Source organism: Rattus norvegicus, chromosome 8 (genome assembly GCF_021556685.1).
Source record: "Rattus norvegicus strain SHRSP/BbbUtx chromosome 8, alternate assembly SHRSP_T2T, whole genome shotgun sequence".
Lineage (NCBI taxonomy): Eukaryota > Metazoa > Chordata > Mammalia > Rodentia > Muridae > Rattus > Rattus norvegicus.
This window is the reverse complement of record NC_141541.1, coordinates 67,896,023-67,916,606: the sequence shown is the minus strand read 5'-3', so window position 1 is coordinate 67,916,606 and position 20,584 is coordinate 67,896,023. Positions and strand designations below refer to the sequence as shown.

At 38.5% G+C, this 20,584-nt stretch overlaps 1 protein-coding gene and 1 pseudogene across 23 annotated transcripts in view; one reads left to right on the top strand and one right to left on the bottom strand.

Moving 5' to 3' along the window:
• The window catches only part of Myo9a (myosin IXA), a 203,022-nt gene that overhangs the window by 157,911 nt on the left and 24,527 nt on the right, over nt 1-20,584 (bottom strand). For all 23 annotated transcript variants that reach the window (XR_015626337.1, XR_015626338.1, XR_015626339.1 and 20 more), the window contains 2 exon segments: nt 5,822-6,732; nt 2,569-2,663 (listed from right to left, as the gene is read on the bottom strand). Coding sequence is in view for 19 of the 23 variants with exons in the window: in XM_087560284.1 (XP_087416410.1) it covers nt 2,569-2,663; nt 5,822-6,661 (935 nt within the window). In the remaining 4 variants the exon portion in view is untranslated.
• Nucleotides 4,744-4,999, top strand: Tmsb10-ps1 (thymosin, beta 10, pseudogene 1; annotated as a pseudogene).

Genomic DNA, 20,584 nt, shown 5'->3' with positions numbered 1-20,584 from the left:
ACAAATGAGCTTTTGTAAACTAATAAGTCTTAAGAACCAAGAGAAGAAATGACTTATGAAACAGCTATTGAACATCTCTCATGGACTTTTGTGGTTGTTCATAACATTGGTTTTAGGTTCTTCATAGATGGCCCAAAGTGTTATGTACACAGTAGTTTTGGCATGCTTTTTTTTAATGCAGAAGTACATAAGACTGAGATATAATTCTTGGGATATTAAAATCATAATAATAACCATCAAACAGAAAAATAGTAATTTATATGTATGGTATATATGCATGTGTTTGTTTATACTAACAAATTTTTCTGAAATGCAAAATAGTTCAATATTAGGGAGAAAAAAGTACAGTATCAATGTATCTCAGAAGGAAGACATGATATCTACATAGAGCCCAAAAACAACTGATGAAATTTAATATGCAAAATTAACATGAACTCAAGACAACTCAAATTAATATTGAATTAGTTAATACAATAAAAGTTCTTTAGCTTGAGTTTTACTTAATGGAGAAGATGGTATTGACATAAAAGACAAAAATAACATAGTGGTATGTGTAATGGCCTGGCTTTTAAATCCTCTACAAAGGACCATAGGCTAAAGACTGAACCAGCAGCCTATAGTACTAGAAAGAAGGAGACAGCCTCAGTGGAAGAAAATTAGGTAGTTAAAGTGTGCCCTTACAGGGGATTCGAGCATCTTCCTCTACCTTTCCCTCTTCTTTGCTTGCTTTCTAGCCATGTTGTGGTTATCATCATGTAGTCTATCCCACAATCCCAGCAATGATACTCTTGCCTGCCACAGAACCACAAACAATACAGCCAATAGATCATGGATTTATACTTCTACAAAGACGACTCTAAACAACATCTTTCTTCTTTTATCTCTGGTATTTTGTCTTAGCAATGAAAAGTTGGCTATGTTAGTTACATTTTCTCATTGCTGAGGCAGAATACCTTATAGAAAAAAATCTATGAAAGAAATTATTTCATTTTATCTCATGGTTCAGGAGGCAGACCACCATGGCAGAATGGCTTGGTTCAGAGTGGGAGCTTAGAACAGCTTTTTCCTCTTCTCGGCAGCACCAGAAGCAGAGAGCTAGGGCCAGAAGTAGGACTAGGATATAACGCAATGGCCAAGCCCAAGTGAGCTACGGGTCCTTTTACAAGTAATATAATACGCTTTGAACAATCAAGACAGCCAGTAAAGTACAATCAGTACATCAAAGCACTGATGTAAAACTATAAAAATCAATAGATTCACCCAAACGAACAATAAGCAGTAAGAAACCATTATGCAAGAGAAAAATCATACCCATAATATACTTAAAAAATAAACTCAAATATACAAAAAAATTAAGTACTTCTAAAAAGTACAAAGATGTCAGTCATCTCTAAAATAACCACGAAATTAAATGTTAAGCCAATAAAAGTAACAGCTACAGAAGATCCTTAAGTACACAGTTACCAACCTGAAAAAGCTGCATACAATATGATTCTATCTCTACATTTTGGAAAAAATGGTATGGAGATAGGCAAAGGTCTGTAGTTACCAAGACCTGAAAGGTAACGAGGCTGAATGAGCCAAACGCAGACTGTTCTGAGCACAGTGAAGCTATGCTGTCTGTACTAAAATGACAACTGCAAATGGCATCTCTGCAGTTCTCAAAGCCAAAAGAATGTAAAACACAGTGAGCAAACTTTAATACAAGTTATGGATTTCACAATTAACATGGATGCAGCAACAACACTGCTCATCAACTTTAGCAAACAGAGCGTACCAACACCAAATATTTATAGCAAGGGAAGCTATGCTGGAAGAGATGGAAATGATACAGGGAACTCTATAACTTCCATTTCCTTCTGCTATGAATCTACCTAAACCTGGTCTAAAGAATTCTCTAGAACGTTGCTAGAACAACCAGATGACTCGTCACAGAAAATGTAAAGATTTTTATTGTATCAAAATCAAATACCTTGATTGGGAGAATACTAATTTGGATATGTAGGAAAGTGTGATTATCTTCAGAAATAAAATAATTAAAGTGTCATTTCCTAACTTGGAAATAAATTTTTAAAAATTTATAATATGAACTTAAATGCATGAAACTGTTAACAGTTAACAAGTATAAGCATGTTAAGAATTATAATTAGTTTTACAACTTTCTCAGTTTAAACCGACCAAAAATGAGGAAACAATTTTTATGCAGATACCAAGGTCATAATTCATAGTTTATGAAACTAGTAATAACTAAAATACAAATAAGCTCCAGGAGCTGGAGAAATAACTCAGCAATTAAGAGCACTGCCTGCTCTTTCAAAGGATCTGGGTATAATTCCTAGCTCCCACATGGCAGCTAACAATCATCTGTAACTCCAGTTCCAGGGAATCTGATGCCCTCTCTTCTGTCTTCCAAGGGCACTGAATTTATGTGGTATACACATACACTGAAAATAAAATAGATTTTAATATATGTATGTGTATATGTACCAAACACGTGCATATATAATACATATACATGTGTGTGTGTGTGTGTGTGTGTGTGTGTGCTTCTAAAGTAGCAGTACTTACCCAAGTACAGTGCCTGTTTCTTGGTAATTTACTTGAATAAACTTGCCAAAACGACTTGAATTGTTATTATGAGCTGTCTTTGCATTTCCAAAGGCCTGTAAAAATAAATAGTTTTTATTTAAAAATAACTTTTAAGCATTCTTTAGTCTTTAGACTAATGAAAAAACAGTAAGGCATATTTGATGGAGAATAAAAGAAAATAATGGAAAGCTGAACAAAAACCATAGATTTTCACCTTACTCTAATAAAAAATAGCTCAGTTCTGAAGAGCACTTGCTGTGCAAGTGTGATGTGAATTCAGATAATAACACTCCTGGAAAAAGCCCAGTGTGCAGATGAACAACACCTGTAATGCAAACACAATAGGCAGACAGAGAGGGGGAAGGTCGAGACTTGCTGGCCATTCAACTGGTTCCAGATTTAGTGAGAGACCCTACCTCAAAGGAATAATGACAGACAATGACAGTACAGAACAATGTGTTTCTACTTCTATGTCTACAGGTATCTCCATCCACATACATATGTGCATATAACATACATCCATACATATGTACACACACAAAATTAATAAAATGAAAATGTTCCTTTGCCAGGCCATGCCTTTAATCCCAGCACTCAGGAGGCAGAGGCAGATGGATCTCTGTGAGTTCGAGGCCAGCCTGGTCTACACATCATTCCAGAACAACCAGGGCTACACAGAAAACAATCTGTGTTAGAAAAACAAAAACAACAAACAAACAAAAAAAAACATGTTTTTTGGTCCCAGCAACCTCAGAATCATGGGAACTTCAGACCAATTTCCCTTATGAATATCGACGCAAAAATACTCAACAAAATTCTGGCAAACCGAATCCAAGAGCACATCAAAACAATCATCCACCATGACCAAGTAGGCTTCATCCCAGGCATGCAGGGATGGTTTAATATACGGAAAACCATCAACGTGATCCATTATATAAACAAACTGAAAGAACAAAACCACATGATCATTTCATTAGACGCTGAGAAAGCATTTGACAAAATTCAACACCCCTTCATGATAAAAGTCCTAGAAAGAATAGGAATTCAAGGCCCATACCTGAACATAGTAAAAGCCATATACAGCAAACCAGTTGCTAACATTAAACTAAATGGAGAGAAACTTGAAGCAATCCCACTAAAATCAGGGACTAGACAAGGCTGCCCACTCTCTCCCTACTTATTCAATATAGTTCTTGAAGTTCTAGCCAGAGCAATCAGACAACAAAAGGAGGTCAAGGGGATACAGATCGGAAAAGAAGAAGTCAAAATATCACTATTTGCAGATGATATGATAGTATATTTAAGTGATCCCAAAAGTTCCACCAGAGAACTACTAAAGCTGATAAACAACTTCAGCAAAGTGGCTGGGTATAAAATTAACTCAAATAAATCAGTTGCCTTCCTCTATACAAAAGAGAAACAAGCTGAGAAAGAAATTAGGGAAACGACACCCTTCATAATAGACCCAAATAATATAAAGTACCTCGGTGTGACTTTAACAAAGGATTCAAGGGGCTGGGGATTTAGCTCAGTGGTAGAGCACTTACCTAGGAAGCGCAAGGCTCTGGGTTCGGTCCCCAGCTCCGAAAAAAAAGAACCAAAAAAAAAAAAAAAAAAAAAAAAACAAAGGATTCAATTCTAATGGGGCTAATATGCATTGAAAACTTCAGCTCCCAGAGATCCAATATCCTCTTCTGGCCTCTGCCAGCATTGAACACATACAAACATGCATGCAGACAAAACACTCATATACATAAAATAATGTAAAATTTCTAAAAGAAAAAAGGTATTAAAAATTGCTACACATGTAGAAAGACTTTTGCCAATGTCAAGGAACATATCTATATTCAGGAAAGCGTTCAAACTTGTGTTTCAATTTGAGGCTGTATGACAGTAGAAAATAAAAGAGAAAAATTGATGGATATTTACCAGATTAAGGGTGAAAAGAGTGCTTCAAAGAACATACAAAATCTCAAAGAAAAACCTGAGAACATTAGTATGTGTGGGCATCTCTACATGTTCCCATTCTATCATAACCACAAAAAAAAAAAAATGGAGAATTATATGATCCCATGTAAAAAAGAATACAGTATTTAAAATATTTGTTCACAAATCATAAAACAACCACACAGGAGTAACAAAACTAATATGTCTCTGGTTGCAGCAATGCAAGTGGGAGCACCTGGAGCACAAGCTCAGAACGAGAATCCACGAGTTGTAAGGAAATGGCAGACAAGTCAGACATGGGGGAAATCACCAGCTTCAATAAGGCCAAGCTGAAGAAAACCTGACACAGGAGAATACCCTGCCGACCAAAGAGACCACTGAACAGGAAAAGAGGAGCGAAATCTCCTACAAGCCTAGGAAGATTTCCCCACCCCACCCCTTCATCTCCAAGACCCCCTCGTGAGGTGGACGAAGAGCCACCTGCAAGATAGATGGTAGCCACAAGCTGCACTGTGAACCGGGGCACTCTGCGCCGATACCACCGGCCTCTGGGTCTCTGAAGGGGACCCCACACACACTAATCAGACTGCCAAATTTCACTGGTTTGCTCTGGGATATTATAGAAAATTATTTTTATGATTGATGAAAATAAAACACACCTCATGGCAAAAAAAAATTAATAATCACACCTCCTGGAGAAATTTTATTTCCAGAAGTATCACATTAAATTCCAGTTTTCATCTCCTTTGTCAAGCCAAATACAAATAGAACTTTGCCCTGCTTCTTTGTAAAGAGATAGACAACTATTCCAGTGACTCAAAAGAAACTCTTTTGGCTTTCTTCTTTTGATGGTACTGGTATTAGAATCTATGGTTTGCACTTATCAAGTAATGTGTGCTTATCACTGAGATTCAATCCTAACTCATATAAGAATCCTATAAAATTAAGTTATTACTATCATAACTACCTTGTTTCTTTGCCACTTTGAGCTTCCCTTGGTCACAAAAAAATGATGTCTATTCTAGTAGTTTCATTTCATCTTCTCAGATTTACCAATCTTTTCTTTTAGATTTAAGAAAAGTACTTCTAGCTGAGTGTGGTGGCACATGCCTTTAATCCCAGAACTAAGGAGGAAGAGGAATGTGGATCTCTATAAGTTCAAGGCCAGCCTGGTCTACATAGTGAGTTGCTGGACACATGACAGCTAGAGCTATATAAAGAGACTTTGTCTTTAACAAAAGGGAGAGTGGGTTGAGAAAGAGAAAATTATTTCTATATACCTTACCTCAAGTACTGGTCCAGCTCCAAGAATAATCTGTTCTACTCCACTGGCAAATCCTTTCTGGCTGAGGGCAGTAAGGTGATGAATAAGAAAGTTTGTGCTTTGAGTCTTCCCAGAACCACTCTCTCCTGAAATCACAATACACTGATTCTTTTTGCGCTGAAGCATGGCATGATAAGCAACATCCGCCACAGCATATATGTGGGGTTCAAGTTTTCCCAGCTGGTGGTTATCATACATTTTGACATATTTGGGGTTATAAATAGGAAGAAATTTGAATGGATTAATAGCTATTAGAATACTGCCAACATAAGTATAAATTTTTTCATGCTTAAAGCGATTCCGTAGGTTTTCTAAGAGAGTTTTCTCATTCAAATCAGGCAAGCTACATAAATCATCAAAGTCTTTCTGTTGAGGCTGTGGAAGAAAACCCCGCTCCATCATCCTTCGGCGTTCTTCGGTTACCCGTAGCCATGACTGGAGGCTACCATAATGAATTGATCCATCGAGGTTTTTTTCTCTCAGAAGAAAGCGATAGTCCTCCCCACTTAGGCGATTTTCCAAAGCCATTCGGGGCCACAGCATCATTCGCTGAACTGGACAGTCGGTTGGATTGAGAATCCATTCTTCTCCACCAAATTCCTTTACCTCTGCTAAAACGTAGCATTTTGTCTTGTCTAGGTGAAGTCTGTTTATAAGGGAGTCAATCACCTCAGCAGCTGTGGAGTTTTTTCTGGCAGGAATTGGACAGTAAATTGTTCCTTCTGAAATTGTCCCAGGATATATTCGCAATGTGTGTTCATTATCCTCAAAGCGTCGTCTTCCTCCATCACTTACATTCATATTGGATCTTGTCCCATCAGAAAGGACAGTATGTGTTCAGGACTGGGCAAACCATTTTCTTGGCAAAAGAACTGGAACACAAAAGATAGAAACATGAGCAGTCTCATTGAATATTATTTTCTGTATCCAAAAATGAAAACCTTAACAACCACATTGACTGCAGCTTTCTGAACATAACTCATAACTCACTGTATAAGAACAAGTATTAAGCCAAGCATGGTGACACATGCTTACAATACCAAGAAGAGGCAGTAAAATTAAAGAGTTCTAAACTATCCTTGGGTATCTGATAACTTTGTGGTCAGCCAAAGTTACTGAGATCTTCTTTCCAGGGGGCAGAGAAAATAATAAGTATCAAAGATAGTCTCATTGAAATCATATAACAATTAAGTTTTATTGTCCAAGTCAGGGTACTTTCTAAAAACATCAATGCTAAAATATGTGGCACTATTTTGTTATTCAACAATAACCCAAAAAGTAAAAACAAATTACTATTCTGCTATATCTTTGAAGAATCTCACTAAAGACTGAATTAAGGGGACAGAATAATTACACAAAACTGATTAATCATCTTATAAACAAAAGCCCTTAGAAATAATGCAAAAATAAAAAAGATATCATCAATGAAACATGTTTTCTGAAACTAAAACAGAAAGATGAAGGGGGAATAAAAATTAAGGTTATAGGGCTGGAGAGATGGCTCAGTGGTTAAGAGCACTGACTGCTCTTCCAGAGGTCCTGAGTTCAAATCCCAGCAACCACATGGTGGCTCACAACCATCTGTACAGAGATCCGATGCCCTCTTCTGGTGTATCTGAAGACAGCTACAGTGTACTTATATATAATAAATGAATAAATCTTTAAAAAAAATTAAGGTTATAAAAGAAAACAATCAGAAACCTACTATTTAAACATTTTCAGGGAATTCTTGGGCCTCTAATGGTCAAGAAAAGGAGGGGATTTAACAGGATCAACTCAAAGATCATAGCCTTAACTTGTTGAGCAAAGCTGACAAGATTACAAGTAGGTAACATTACAAATTTTATTGTAACCCTTCTTTGTCCTTCAAATGATCTACTTTTATTAACTTGATTCCATTTTTCATATCCTTACAATTTCTAAAATTCTATATACACTACTTCCAGATAAATTATTTTAATTTATACAAGTTACCTAAAACTTTATTTCCTTTAAATGGTTTCTCTACCTCAATTTATTAAATCTCTTCACTACCCTTCTGCTACTATCTACAAAAAAAAAAAAAAAAAAAGCCTTTCTAAAACTAACAAAAGCTTTTCAACCTTCATTTGTAATTTATCCATCAAGTTAAAACAAACACACAGGGTTGAGGATTTAGCTCAGTGGTAGAGCCCTGGGTTCGGTCCTCAGCTCCGGAAAAAAAAACAAAACAAAACAAAACAAACACACACTTGGGTTAAGGAAATGGTTTAGTCTGCACAGTGCTTGTCACACAAGTTCAGATCTCAGAACCCACAAAAAAAGCTAAGCGTGATAGTGTATGTCTTTAACCCCAGGAGCAGGAGCAGCAAAGAGGTAGGTCCCTGGAACTTTCTAGCCAACCTCTCTAATCAGATTAGTGAGCTCAGGTTCAGTGACAGACCCTGTATGGAAAATAAAGTAGAAAAAGACAAGGAAGACTCCCAACAACTGGACCTCTGTTCTCATCTACACACACATTCACGCGCACACATGTACCACAGAATATTCTTTCTTGTTTTACTTATTTCATCCTTTAACATAAAAATAAGGGCTTGTTTAAAAATTCTGCTGGAAACTTGATCTTATACAGCCAAATTAGCCTTGAAATAACTGTGTATATAAGGATACCCTGAGCTCCTGATTCTCCTGCTCCTCCTTATAAAATGCTGGCCACATGTGCTGCTATGCCTAGTAAATGCGCAATTTTTAATTTCAACATTTATTTCTTTGTACATGTTTGTGTGTGTGTTCCATGTTTGTGTGGGTCCTACTAGTGGCCAGAAGACAGCACTGAATCCCTTGTACCGAGTCGTAAACAGTTGTCTACCACCAGTCATGGGTAATGGAAATTAACTGGGCTCCTCTGGCAGGACAGCAAGTACTCTTGACCACTGAGCCATTTCTCTAGTTCCTAATGTACTCTTTTCTAAAACAAAAAAATTTCAGTTGCCTTCATTTTGTGCTGCCATATACTTTGCAAAGACCTCTGCCCAGAAATTATCTTTACTTTTATCCTAGATGGTCTCTAAACAGATACATAAAAGATAGCCATATATCCATGGCTCCAATGCAACAAGTTTGGAACATAACCATTACCCTGAGGTTGGTATTATGTTGATACATGTTTATTACCTGGATAAGTTTCCATAAATTATATATAATATTGTTTCCTTTTTTTAATGGACGTGCAAACAGTGCAGATTGCTTGAAGGTTTCAGAGAGGAAAAGAGACTGTAGAAACTGCACTAGAGACCATTCAAGCTATGCTCTGGCAAATAATCTGGATGTATTCTGTATCCTGAAAACTTGACTGAGAATGAATTCAAATGCAGTTTGCATTATGAGATAGCTAGCTATGAGCCTAAGGGAGTTAGGCTTAAAATTACAGATTTGAATGGGAAACATCCACCATGGGCTCACGTGGTTCACTCACTTGACTCACAGACAGCAGCACTGTTTGTAAAGTTAACACATACTAGAAGCTCTCATCACTATCAACAAATTCTTAACTGCCATGCCTCCTTCACCACGAAACTTAAAAATCCATCTTCTCTTAAGGTACTTTTTGTTCCAGAAACTAATGAATGAACAATAAATGAAATAATCTTCAAAGCAGCATTTGAGGGTAACTGAATTATTTCAAATGGTTTAGTAATGTCACTACTATTCTAGGAAAATTAAAACAAGTCTCAAAGAAATCCTAAAACAACTTAAAGCATAATGTATTAAACTAATTTTCACTTTGCCAAAAAATAAACATTGAGAAACATAATTCAGTTTTGGAAAATGCTACAATAACTGAAAGGAATTTTTCTTACAGACTATAAATACTATTCCCTAAAACATAATGGGAATATGCTTTTTTATGAGATCAAACATTTCACTTTAAAGCATCAGAATTCACAAAACTGTACAATCCTAAATATATTCTAAGCTTAAGCAAAGATAAAAATTTATTCTAGTAATTAGATAATTAAAGTAAATAATAATCTATTAATTGATTTACTATATTAATTCAGATCACTGTTCAATAATGATTTGTATGCATACAAATGGAAGAAAGTTTAATTATTCACGTGTGATGAAGCAATACCCTTTTAAAACCTTGGGAGTAGAAGTGCAAGAATCACAGATCAAAGCTATCCAAGGCTACATGGTGGGGTACAGTAGCACTGGCCTGTTAATTCTAGCTTTAAAAATATACAAAGAACAAAAAAAAGCATATACTATCTAGGCAAGACTATTTAAGAAAATATAAATGATTTGCCTACAACTATAAATATTATGGGGAATAAGCCATTAAACATTTTGAACTTATTTTAGATTCATGACTATAGGAAAATAGTGTTCAAGACCTAATATTAGAACTGGGGAAATGAGTGGCTAAAGCTCTTACCATACAAGCATAAGGAACCTGACGTCGAACCTCCAGAACCCATATAAAACCAGACACATCAACACACGTTTGCTGTTACAGCACTTCTATGGTGAGATGAGAGGTGGAGACAGGAAATCCCCAAAAGCTCAAGAGTGGACCAGCAGGCAGTAAACTTAGCAGTGAAGAAGAAACACTGTCTCAAACAACGTGAAAGGCAAGGACCACCATCTAATTCTGTCCTTTGATTTTCACACATTGCAGATTCTGCTCAAATGGGAATTCCTAAAAAGAAGCTTTCCCTTATTCTAAAATAGCCCTATAGAAAGAAATAAAACAAAATTTTAATCAAAATAATCCTTTACTGTGCATTTTCCTATCTGTATCTCCCCTTTCCCTGACTTACTTATTTAAAAAAAAAAAGATTTATTTATTTATTTATTTATTTATTTATTTATTTATTTATTTATTTAATGTATGTGGGTACACTGTCACTGTCTTCAGACACAACAGAAGAGGGCATCAGATCCTATTACAGATGGTTGTGAGCCACCATGTGGTTGCTGGGAATTAAACTGAGGGAATCTGGAAGAGCAGCCAGTGTTCTTAACCACTGAGCCATCTCTCCAGCCCTATTACTTTTTAATCAGAGAACTTAATACACAACCTAAACTTACAATTATTATTTGAGGTTTTTGTTTATTAAGTTTGGCATGCCCACTAAAAGGTAAGAGAGTTCCGTGATTTCGTCAGGAGTATTCATACCTCAAAACACATGTAAGAGGAAAAGAAGATGGCTCAGCTGTTAAGAGCGCCTGTTGCTTCTGCAAAAAACCTGGGTTCAGTTCCCAACACTCATATAGTGACTCAAAACCATATGTAACTCCAATTCTAGAAAATTCAATACCCTCTTCTGGCCTCTGCAGGCACCTAAAATGCCCATTACACACATACATACATGCAGACAAAGCATTCACATGTACAAAAATAAGATAAATTAATCAAAAATGATTTTAAATATGTTAAACAGAATAAGAAAATCACCTATTAATAAATATGTCAAATGAGCAAACATTTTTATTAAGTTAATCTTTTTATTGAACTACTTAGCTTTCCTCCTTTCCCCCACTTTGTCTAGTCAATTTTTGAAACAGGGTCTCCCTTGTGGCCCTGATTGGCCAGGAACTCACTTTATAGACCTTGAACCCACAGAGGTTAGACTGCCTCTGCTTCCCAGAATGCTGGCACTAAAGGAGTATATCACCACATCTGGTCCTTATTTCTTTTCCTATTTATAACATTTGCACACTGCTTTTATCTGACTTCCTACAAGAATTGTCTTCAATAGTCACAGATGACATTGTCTAGCTTGTATGTAGTACTCAGAGAATAGGTGCACAGGATTTCATGAAATAAGTGTTATCAATACAAATGGACATTGGACCTGAATTTTGTGAATATTTTGGGCATTTGGGAAAAAAGATGGCATAGTAACACCAATGGAGGTTATATTCCTAAAATTTCATGCAATTTGAGCTGAGTGGCCTTATGGAATTTAATAAATCTCCAACACTAAAAAATTATTTATTTTACGTGTATAACTAGCAGTAGGCATGTGCCAAGGTGTGCATGTGAAAGTCAAAGGACAAACGCAGAAGTCAATTCCTTTCCTTCCATCATCTGGGTCTCAGTAATCAAACTCAGGTTCAGGCTTAGCAGCAGATGCCTTCATCCACTGAGCCCCCTCACTATTCCTACCTCAATTTATTACTGTTGTTTTCTTTTGTGAGTCAACATATCCCAGAATAACCTGAGCTGCTCTCAAATTCACAGGATTCCTGGGGCTAAGATGAAAGGCAAGCACCAGCTAACTTAAACACCTGAAAATCTTAAGATGATTTCTGAATTACTGATAAGGACAAAAGAAAATTCATACTATTCAAAAATACTGTTATAAAATAATACTAATAACAAGAAAAATACTACCTTGCAATCCAAATTCAATAATTCATTGAAAAAGATCATGTATCATGACCAAGTTGGCTTTAATTCAGAGATACAGAGGCTATTCACTAAATCAGTAAATGGACTGTAGAAATTACATGATCATCTCAAAAGATGAGGAAAAGACCTTTAATAAAGTTCAGTGCTGGGGTTGGGGATTTAGCTCAGTGGTAGAGCGCTTGCCTAGGAAGCGCAAGGCCCTGGGTTCGGTCCCCAGCTCCGAAAAAAAGAACCAAAAAAAAAAATAAATAAATAAAGTTCAGTGCTCTTTCATAATGAAGGCCCTAAAGAAACAAGGAAAAGAGGCAACAGCATTTTAAAGGATATATATGACAATCTATAGGCAACGGTGGTGATTTAAATGAGATGTCTGTTCCCTATAATATGTCTTGGGCATTTGAGTTTGTGGTCCCCAATAGATAGTCTTGGTGAAGGGATTATGTAACGGGGGTGGGCTCTGATATTTCCAACAACTCAGGCCATTCCAAGTATGCTGTCTCTTTTCTGTTTGTGGATCAAGACGTGAACTCTCAGTTGCTGCTCCATCACCATGCCTGCATGCCTGCCTGTTACCATGATCCCTGCTGTAATCGTGATGGACTCTTACCAATCTGGAACCATAAATCCCAAATAAACCCTTACTTCTACAATTTGCCTGGGTCGTGGCACTTTATGACAGCAATAAGTAAATAACTAATACCAAAATGAGCTATTGCTGATCATGTTGTGGAAAACTTTGGGACTTCAGATCAAAAAAGCAGTTGAATGTTGTAAGCAGAGAGCTTATAGGGCCATCCTAGTAGAAGGTTAGAATAGTATTTGACAGCTTTGTGGACTGTGAAGGCCCAGCTCAAGAGGCTTCAGAGGGAATCTAGGGTTTTAACAGTATCTGAATTAGTGGCCATTCCTGTGATATTTTGGGAGACTGTGGGTCTACCCTAGTCGTAAGAATTTGCCTGAGACTATGTTGAATAGTAATGGACTAATTTCTTTGGTGGAAAAGATTTGAAGACAGTTTAATAAAAAAAATTAATGTTGACTCTGTGACATGGTTATTATTTATCACTATGATGCAAGTCTAAAGTTGAAAAGAGCAAGAGAAGCCAGGCATGGCACATGCTTTTTTTTTTTTTTTTTTTTTTTTTTTTTGGTTCTTTTTTTTGGAGCTGGGGACCGAACCCAGGGCCTTGCGCTTCCTAGGTAAGTGCTCTACCACTGAGCTAAATCCCCAGCCCCCATGGCACATGCTTTTAATCCCAGCATTTGGGAGGCAGAAGCAGCAGGAACTCTGAGTTCAAAGCCAACCTAGTCTATAAACCATGTCCAGGAGCACCAGGGCTGGTGTCATACAGAGAAACCCTGTCTCAACACACACACACACACACACACACACACACACACACACACACACACACACACACAGAGAGAGAGGGGGGGGAGACAGAGAGAGAGAGAATGTGTGTGTGTGTGTGTGTGTGTGTGTGTGTGTGTGTGTGTGTGTGTGTGTGTGTCAGGGACAAAGAGAAAGAAGAAGGAGGAAAAGAGCAGGAGGGCAAAAGGAAATACAAAATATACAATTTGAAGAGAAAAAGAACACTAAAAATGGGGGCAGCAGTTCACACCTTTAATTCCAGCACTTGAGAACCAGATACAGGAAGATCTGAGTTTGAAGCCAGTCTGGTCTACAAAGTGAGTTCTGAGACAGCCATGGCTACACACGAAAGCTTGTCTCAAAAGGAAAATGGTGGTGGTGGTGGTGGTGGTGCCAAGGTCTGTGCTAAAAAAGATAAGGACATTAAGAAGTAAGATCCAAAATGGAATAAAGGGAATGAAGCCCATAAGGCAAGATAAGATAAGCTTCCAATTTATGAAAAGAAAAGGCCTAAAGAACTTTCTGCTCCTAAAACACAACAAAAAGGAAAGTTGCTGAAAATATGATTCAAGAAGGGCAGGCTCCATCCCAAGTAGGCAGCTGAATGTGGCAACATTGTCTATGTGGATTTGGCTTCAGAGTCATGAAGAATACACAAATGGGTTGTAGAATCTTCTTACATGGTTAAAGAAAGTCACTGAGGCCAGGCACATGGCAGGGGAGACCCTAAATGGAGGCCCCAAGAGACTGTGAAAATGAAGCATAGATTAAGTCAGAAACTCCAAGACGTCAGAGGTACCAGAGCCATGGAGAGATGCACACAGGAAGTGGAAACAACACAAGAGAGAGAAGTTTGTTGCAAGCAGCAAAACCAGAAGGGCAGAGTCATCTCTCTGACATCAGACTTAGAGCTTATATTGTGAATGATTGTCCTCCAAGACAAACAATAGCCATCTTGAGGAGTTGAGCTGTGCCCCTTGCAAAAGACTATCCCCAGCTGAGCTAGTTAACAGCATAGACCCAGGTACAGAGGCATGAAGTAAAGTCTGAGAATTTTTTCCCCTGAATTTTCAACTGCTCCCTACCACCTGGCAATGCTGAACATGAGCTGGAGGAGGAGTTAAGAGTACATAATACGGGGTTGGGGATTTAGCTCAGTGGTAGACAAGGCCCTGGGTTCAGTCCCCAGCTCTGAAAAAAGAAAAAAGAAAAAAAAATCTTTGTAAAAAAAAAAGAGAGAGTACATAATACCCACAGCTCACTGCTCCCAAACCCCTTGGGAGAGAGAGCTCACCGCCTGGACAGGTGGGCATTCCCGAGACTGCAGAGGAGGAGAGACCACCAATACTGCCTACCCCTGCCCACATCCCTGGCCCAAGAGGAAACTGTATAGGGCCTCTGGGAACCAGAAGATAGGGGCACTTGAGCGGCAGGTCCCCTGCACTCCTGACACTACCTGGACCTGAACGGACCCAGTCAAGAGTTCTCTGCACCCAAATCCCGTGGGAGGGAGAGCTAAACCTTCAGAGGGGCAGACACGCCTGGGAAGCCAGAAGAGACTACACTCTGCCCACATTTCTGACTCCAGAGGAAAACACCTAACGCCATCTGGGACCCCAGTGCACGGGGAGGCTCAGGAAAAAGGCAGCACAAGCCCTCCTGGTTGCCACCCTCACGGAGAACTCAAAAGCAGCCCCCACGAGCAACTTGAGTCCTGGGACCACAGGTAAGACCAACTTTTCTGCTCCAAGCGACCTGCCTGGTGGACTCAGGACACAGGCCAACAGGAACAGCTGAAGACCAGCAAAGAGGAAAGACTAGATACCCGAAAACAGAACACTCTGTTCCCATAACTGGCTGAAAGAAAACAGGAAAACAGGTCTACAGTACTCCTGACACACAGGCCTATAGGACAGTCTACCCTTGTCAGAAATAGCAGAACAAGGTAACACCAGAGACAACCTGATGGCGAGAGGCAAGCGCAGGAATCCAAGCAACAGAAACCAAGACTACATGGCATCATCAGAGCCCAATTCTCCCACCAAAGCAAACACTGACTATTCAAACACACCAGAAAAGCAAGATCTAGATTTAAAATCACATTTGATCATGATGATGGAAGACTTCAAGAAAGACATGAAGAACTCCCTTAGAGAAACGGAGGAAAAGATAAACAAACAAGTAGAAGCCTACAGAGAGGAATCACAAAAATCCCTGAAAGAATTACAGGAAAAAACAATCAAACAGGTGAAGTAATTGAAAATGGAAATAGAAGCAATAAAGAAAGCACAAAGGGAAACAACCCTGGATATGGAAAACCAAAGGAAGAGACAAGGAGCCGCAGATACAAGCATCACCAACAGAATACAAGAGATAGAAGAAAAAATCTCAGTAGCAGAAGATTCCATAGAAATCATCGACACAACAGTCAAAGATAATGTAAAACGGAAAAAGCTACTGGTGCAAAACATACAGGAAATCCAATCAGAAGATCAAACCTAAGGATAATTGGTATAAAAGAAAGTGAAGACTCCCAACTCAAAGGACCAGTAAATATCTTAAACAAAATCATAGAAGAAAACTTCCCTAACCTAAAGAAAGAGATGCCCATAAACATACAAGAAGTCTACAGAACTCCAAATAGATTGAACCAGAAAAGAAACTCCTCCCGTCACATAATAGTCAAAACACCAAATGCACAAAATAAAGAAAGAATATTAAAAGCAGTAAGGGAAAAAGGTCAAGTAACATATAAAGGCAGACCTATCAGAATCACACCAGACTTCTCACCAGAGACTATGAAAGCCAGAAGATCCTGGACAGATGTCATACAGACCCTAAGAGAACACAAATGCCAGCCCAGGTTACTGTATCCAGCAAAACTCTCAATTAACATAGATGGAGAAACCAAGATATTCCATGACAAAACTAAATTTACACAATATCTTTCTACAAATCCAGCCCTACAAAGGATAATAAATGGTAAAGTCCAACATAAGGAGGCAAGCTACACCCTAGAAAAAGCAAGAAACTATCTTGGCAACAAAACAAAGAGAAGAAAAGCAAACAAACATAATCTCACATCCAAATATGACTATAACAGGAAGCAACAATTACTATTTCTTAATATCTCTCAACATCAATGGTCTCAACTCCCCAATTAAAACTGGATACGCAATGAAGACCGTGCATTCTGCTGCCTACAGGAAACACACCTCAGAGACAAAGACAGACACTACCTCAGAGTAAAAGGCTGGAAAACAACTTTCCAAGCAAATCGTCTGAAGAAGCAAGCTGGAGTAGCCATTCTAATATCGAATAAAATCGATTTTCAACTAAAAGTTATCAAAAAAGATAAGGAAGGACACTTCATATTCATCAAAGGAAAAATCCACCAAGATGAACTCTCAATCCTAAATATCTATGCTCCAAATACAAGGGCACCTACATACATAAAAGAAACCTTACTAAAGCTCAAAGCACACATTGCACCTCACAGAATAATAGTAGATTTCAACACCTCACTCTCATCAATGGACAGATCATGGAAACAGAAATTAAACAGAGACATAGACAGACTAACAGAAGTCATGAACCAAATGGACATAACATATATTTATAGAACATTCTATTCTAAAACAAAAGGATATACCTTCTTCTCACCATCTCATGGTACTTTCTCCAAAATTGACCATATAATTGGTCATAAAACAGGCCTCAACAGATACCGAAAGATAGAAATAATCCCATGCGTCCTATCAGACCACCATGGGCTAAAGCTGGTCTTCAATAACAATAAGGAAAGAATGCCCACATACAGATGTAAGTTCAACAATGCTCTCCTCAATGACAAATCAAAACAACCCTGAGATTTCACCTCACACCAGTGAGAATGACTAAGATCAAAAACTCAGGTGACAGCAAATGCTGGTGGGATTGCAGACTGGTACAACCATTCTGGAAATCAGTCTGGAGATTCCTCAGAAAACTGGACATTGAACTACCTGAGGACCCAGCTATACCTCTCTTGGGCATATACCCAAAAGATGCCCCAACATATAACAAAGACACGTGCTCCACTATGTTCATAGCAGCCTTATTTATAATATCCAGAAGCTGGAAAGAACCCAGATGCCCTTCAACAGAGGAATGGATACAGAAAATGTGGTACATCTACACAATGGAATATTACTCAGCTATCAAAAACAATGACTTTATGAAATTCATAGGCAAATGGATGGAACTGGAAAATATCATCCTGAGTGAGGTAACCCAATCACAGAAAAACACACATGGTATGCACTCATTGATAAGTGGATATTAGCCCAAATGTTTGAATTACCCTAGATGCACAGAACACATGAAACTCAAGAAGGATGACCAAAATGCGAATGCTTCACTCCTTCTTTAAAAGGTGAACAAGAATCCCTTGGCAGGGAATAGGGAGGCAAAGTTTAGAACAGAGGCAGAAGGAACACCCATTCAGAGCCTGCCCCACCTGTGGCCCATACATATACAGCCACCAAACTAGATAAGATAGATGAAGCAAAGAAGTGCAGGCCGACAGGAACCAGATGTAGATCTCTCCTGAGAGACACAGCCAGAATACAGCAAATACATAGGCGAATGCCAGCAGCAAACCACTGAACTGAGAATAGGACCCCCGTTGAAGGAATCAGAGAAAGGACTGAAAGAGCTTGAAGGGGCTTGAGACCCCATATGAACAACAATGCCAACCAACCAGAGCTTCCAGGGACTAAGCTACTACCTAAAGACTATACATGGACTGACCCTGGGCTCCAACTGCATAGGTAGCAATGAATAGCCTAGTAAGGGCACCAGTAGAAGGGGAAGCCCTTGGTCCTGCCAAGACTGAACCCCCAGTGAATGTGATTGTTGGGGGGAGGGCGGTAATGGGGGGAGGATGGGGAAGGGGGAACACCAATATAGAAGGGGAGAGGAAGAGGTTAGGGGGATGTTGGCCTGGAAACCGGGAAGAGGAATAACAATCGAAATGTAAATAATACTCAAGTTAATACAATAGAAAAAAGAAAAGAGTACGTAATAGTTTAGGGAAGACTAGAATAAGGGGCTCCATCTATGCAGCTAAAGAAAAGCCTTCAGCCCTGCTTGTTAAAGACTTTTTAGGTGTGGCAGATTTGGAGAGGAGTACCCATACCCCTGTAAGTAACCCTTCACCCAAGCTTTGTCAGAAAGTCCAACAAATTAATTGGTTCCTTTGAGTGAATTTTGGTGGAAACATGTCTGGGTTTCAGGGAAAAGAACCCTGGGAGGAAGTTTAGCAACAGAAGTACAGAATTTGAAGTTTGTTTTGCTGGGTTTCCTTCTTGCTTTACTGGAGTACTTCCCCTCTACTCCCCAACTTCTCTTTTTTAGAATGATAATACGTAATCCATATCACTGTATGACGGAAGCATGTAAGCTGACTTTATAGGGGACTACGGTTAAGAAACTGCTCAGAAGAGATTTTGAACTTTGGACTTTGAACAGTATTGAGATAGACTGAAAAACTATGGAATTATTTTTAAGAATTATTTATTTTTTGTATATGAATACACTGTAGCTGTCTTCAGACACACCAGAAGACGGCACTGGGTTCCATTACAGATGGTTGTGAGCCACCATGTGGTTGCTAGGAATTGAACTCAGGACCTCTGGAAGGGTAGTCAGTGCTCTTAACTGCTGAGCCATCTCTCCAGTCCCCAACTATGAAATTTTTAAAGTCGTACTAAATGTATTCTTCATTATGTTATGGCCACAAGAGGTCAAGGGTAAAATATGATGGTTAGAAAAATGTCCCTATAAGTCTCATGCATGTGAATATTTGGTTCCAAATTAGCAGCTGTTTGGGGAAGATTCAGAGGTTGGGCCTTGATGGAAAAAGTATGTCCCTGGGAGCTGGCTTTACGGAAACCCAGTATGCCCTCTCTCCATGCTGTTTGTAGATCAGGATGTAAATTCTGAGTGGCTGTTCTATCACCACCTCTGCCTGCTGCTGCCAACCTTCTATATAGTCTTAGACCCTGAAACAATAAACCCCAAATAAACTCTTCCTTAAGTTGACTTGGTCACAGTATTTTATCACTAACAATACAAAAGTAACTAATACACCAGTATTACACTAAATTGAGGAAAATCAAACCCATTTCCTCTAAAACCAGGAATGACACAAGAATGTGCATTTTTTTTCACTTTTTTAATACAGTGGTTGAAAATAACCAAAGCAGTATAAATAAGGAAATAAGAACTCAAATTATCCTGTGCTTAAAAGACCCTACAGGGATCTGGAGAGATGGCTCAGTGATGTTCCACAAAAACAAGGAGCTGAGTTGTTGATCCCAGCATCCATATAACAAACTAGGCAAGGTCCTGTGCATACCTCTAACACCAGCACCACTGGAGTAAGAAAAACATGGAGACAAGAGGACTGCTGGCTTGCTGACTGCCAAGCTAGATGAAAATAAGCTCCAGGTTCAGGAAACCCTTCCTCAAAGAAATAAGGTGAACAGTAACAAGAGGGCACTCAAAGCCCCCCTCTAGCCTCCATACAAACACACACAAGTATAAACACACACTCATGCATACACCACACAGAGACAAAAAAGAAAGAAGAGATTTTAAAAAAGATCCTAGAAATGATGCAGACAGAAAATTCTCAATTCTGATGTTCTGATTAACACTTTCAGCAGTAGCAGGATAAAATAAATTAATAATCAACATAAGGAAAACAGCCTTTTTCATACAGTATTAAGCATGCTGGAAAAAAATCGAATCAGGAGACAACTCCATTCACAATAGCATAAAACAGAGGTGAACAACTACAATGAAAACTTTATACTGCCAACATTAGAATATAAAAAGATGCCCCATGCTCATGGATCAAAACTAGTATCATGGGAAGAGAAGATGGTTCAGCAAGTAGTTCACCCTT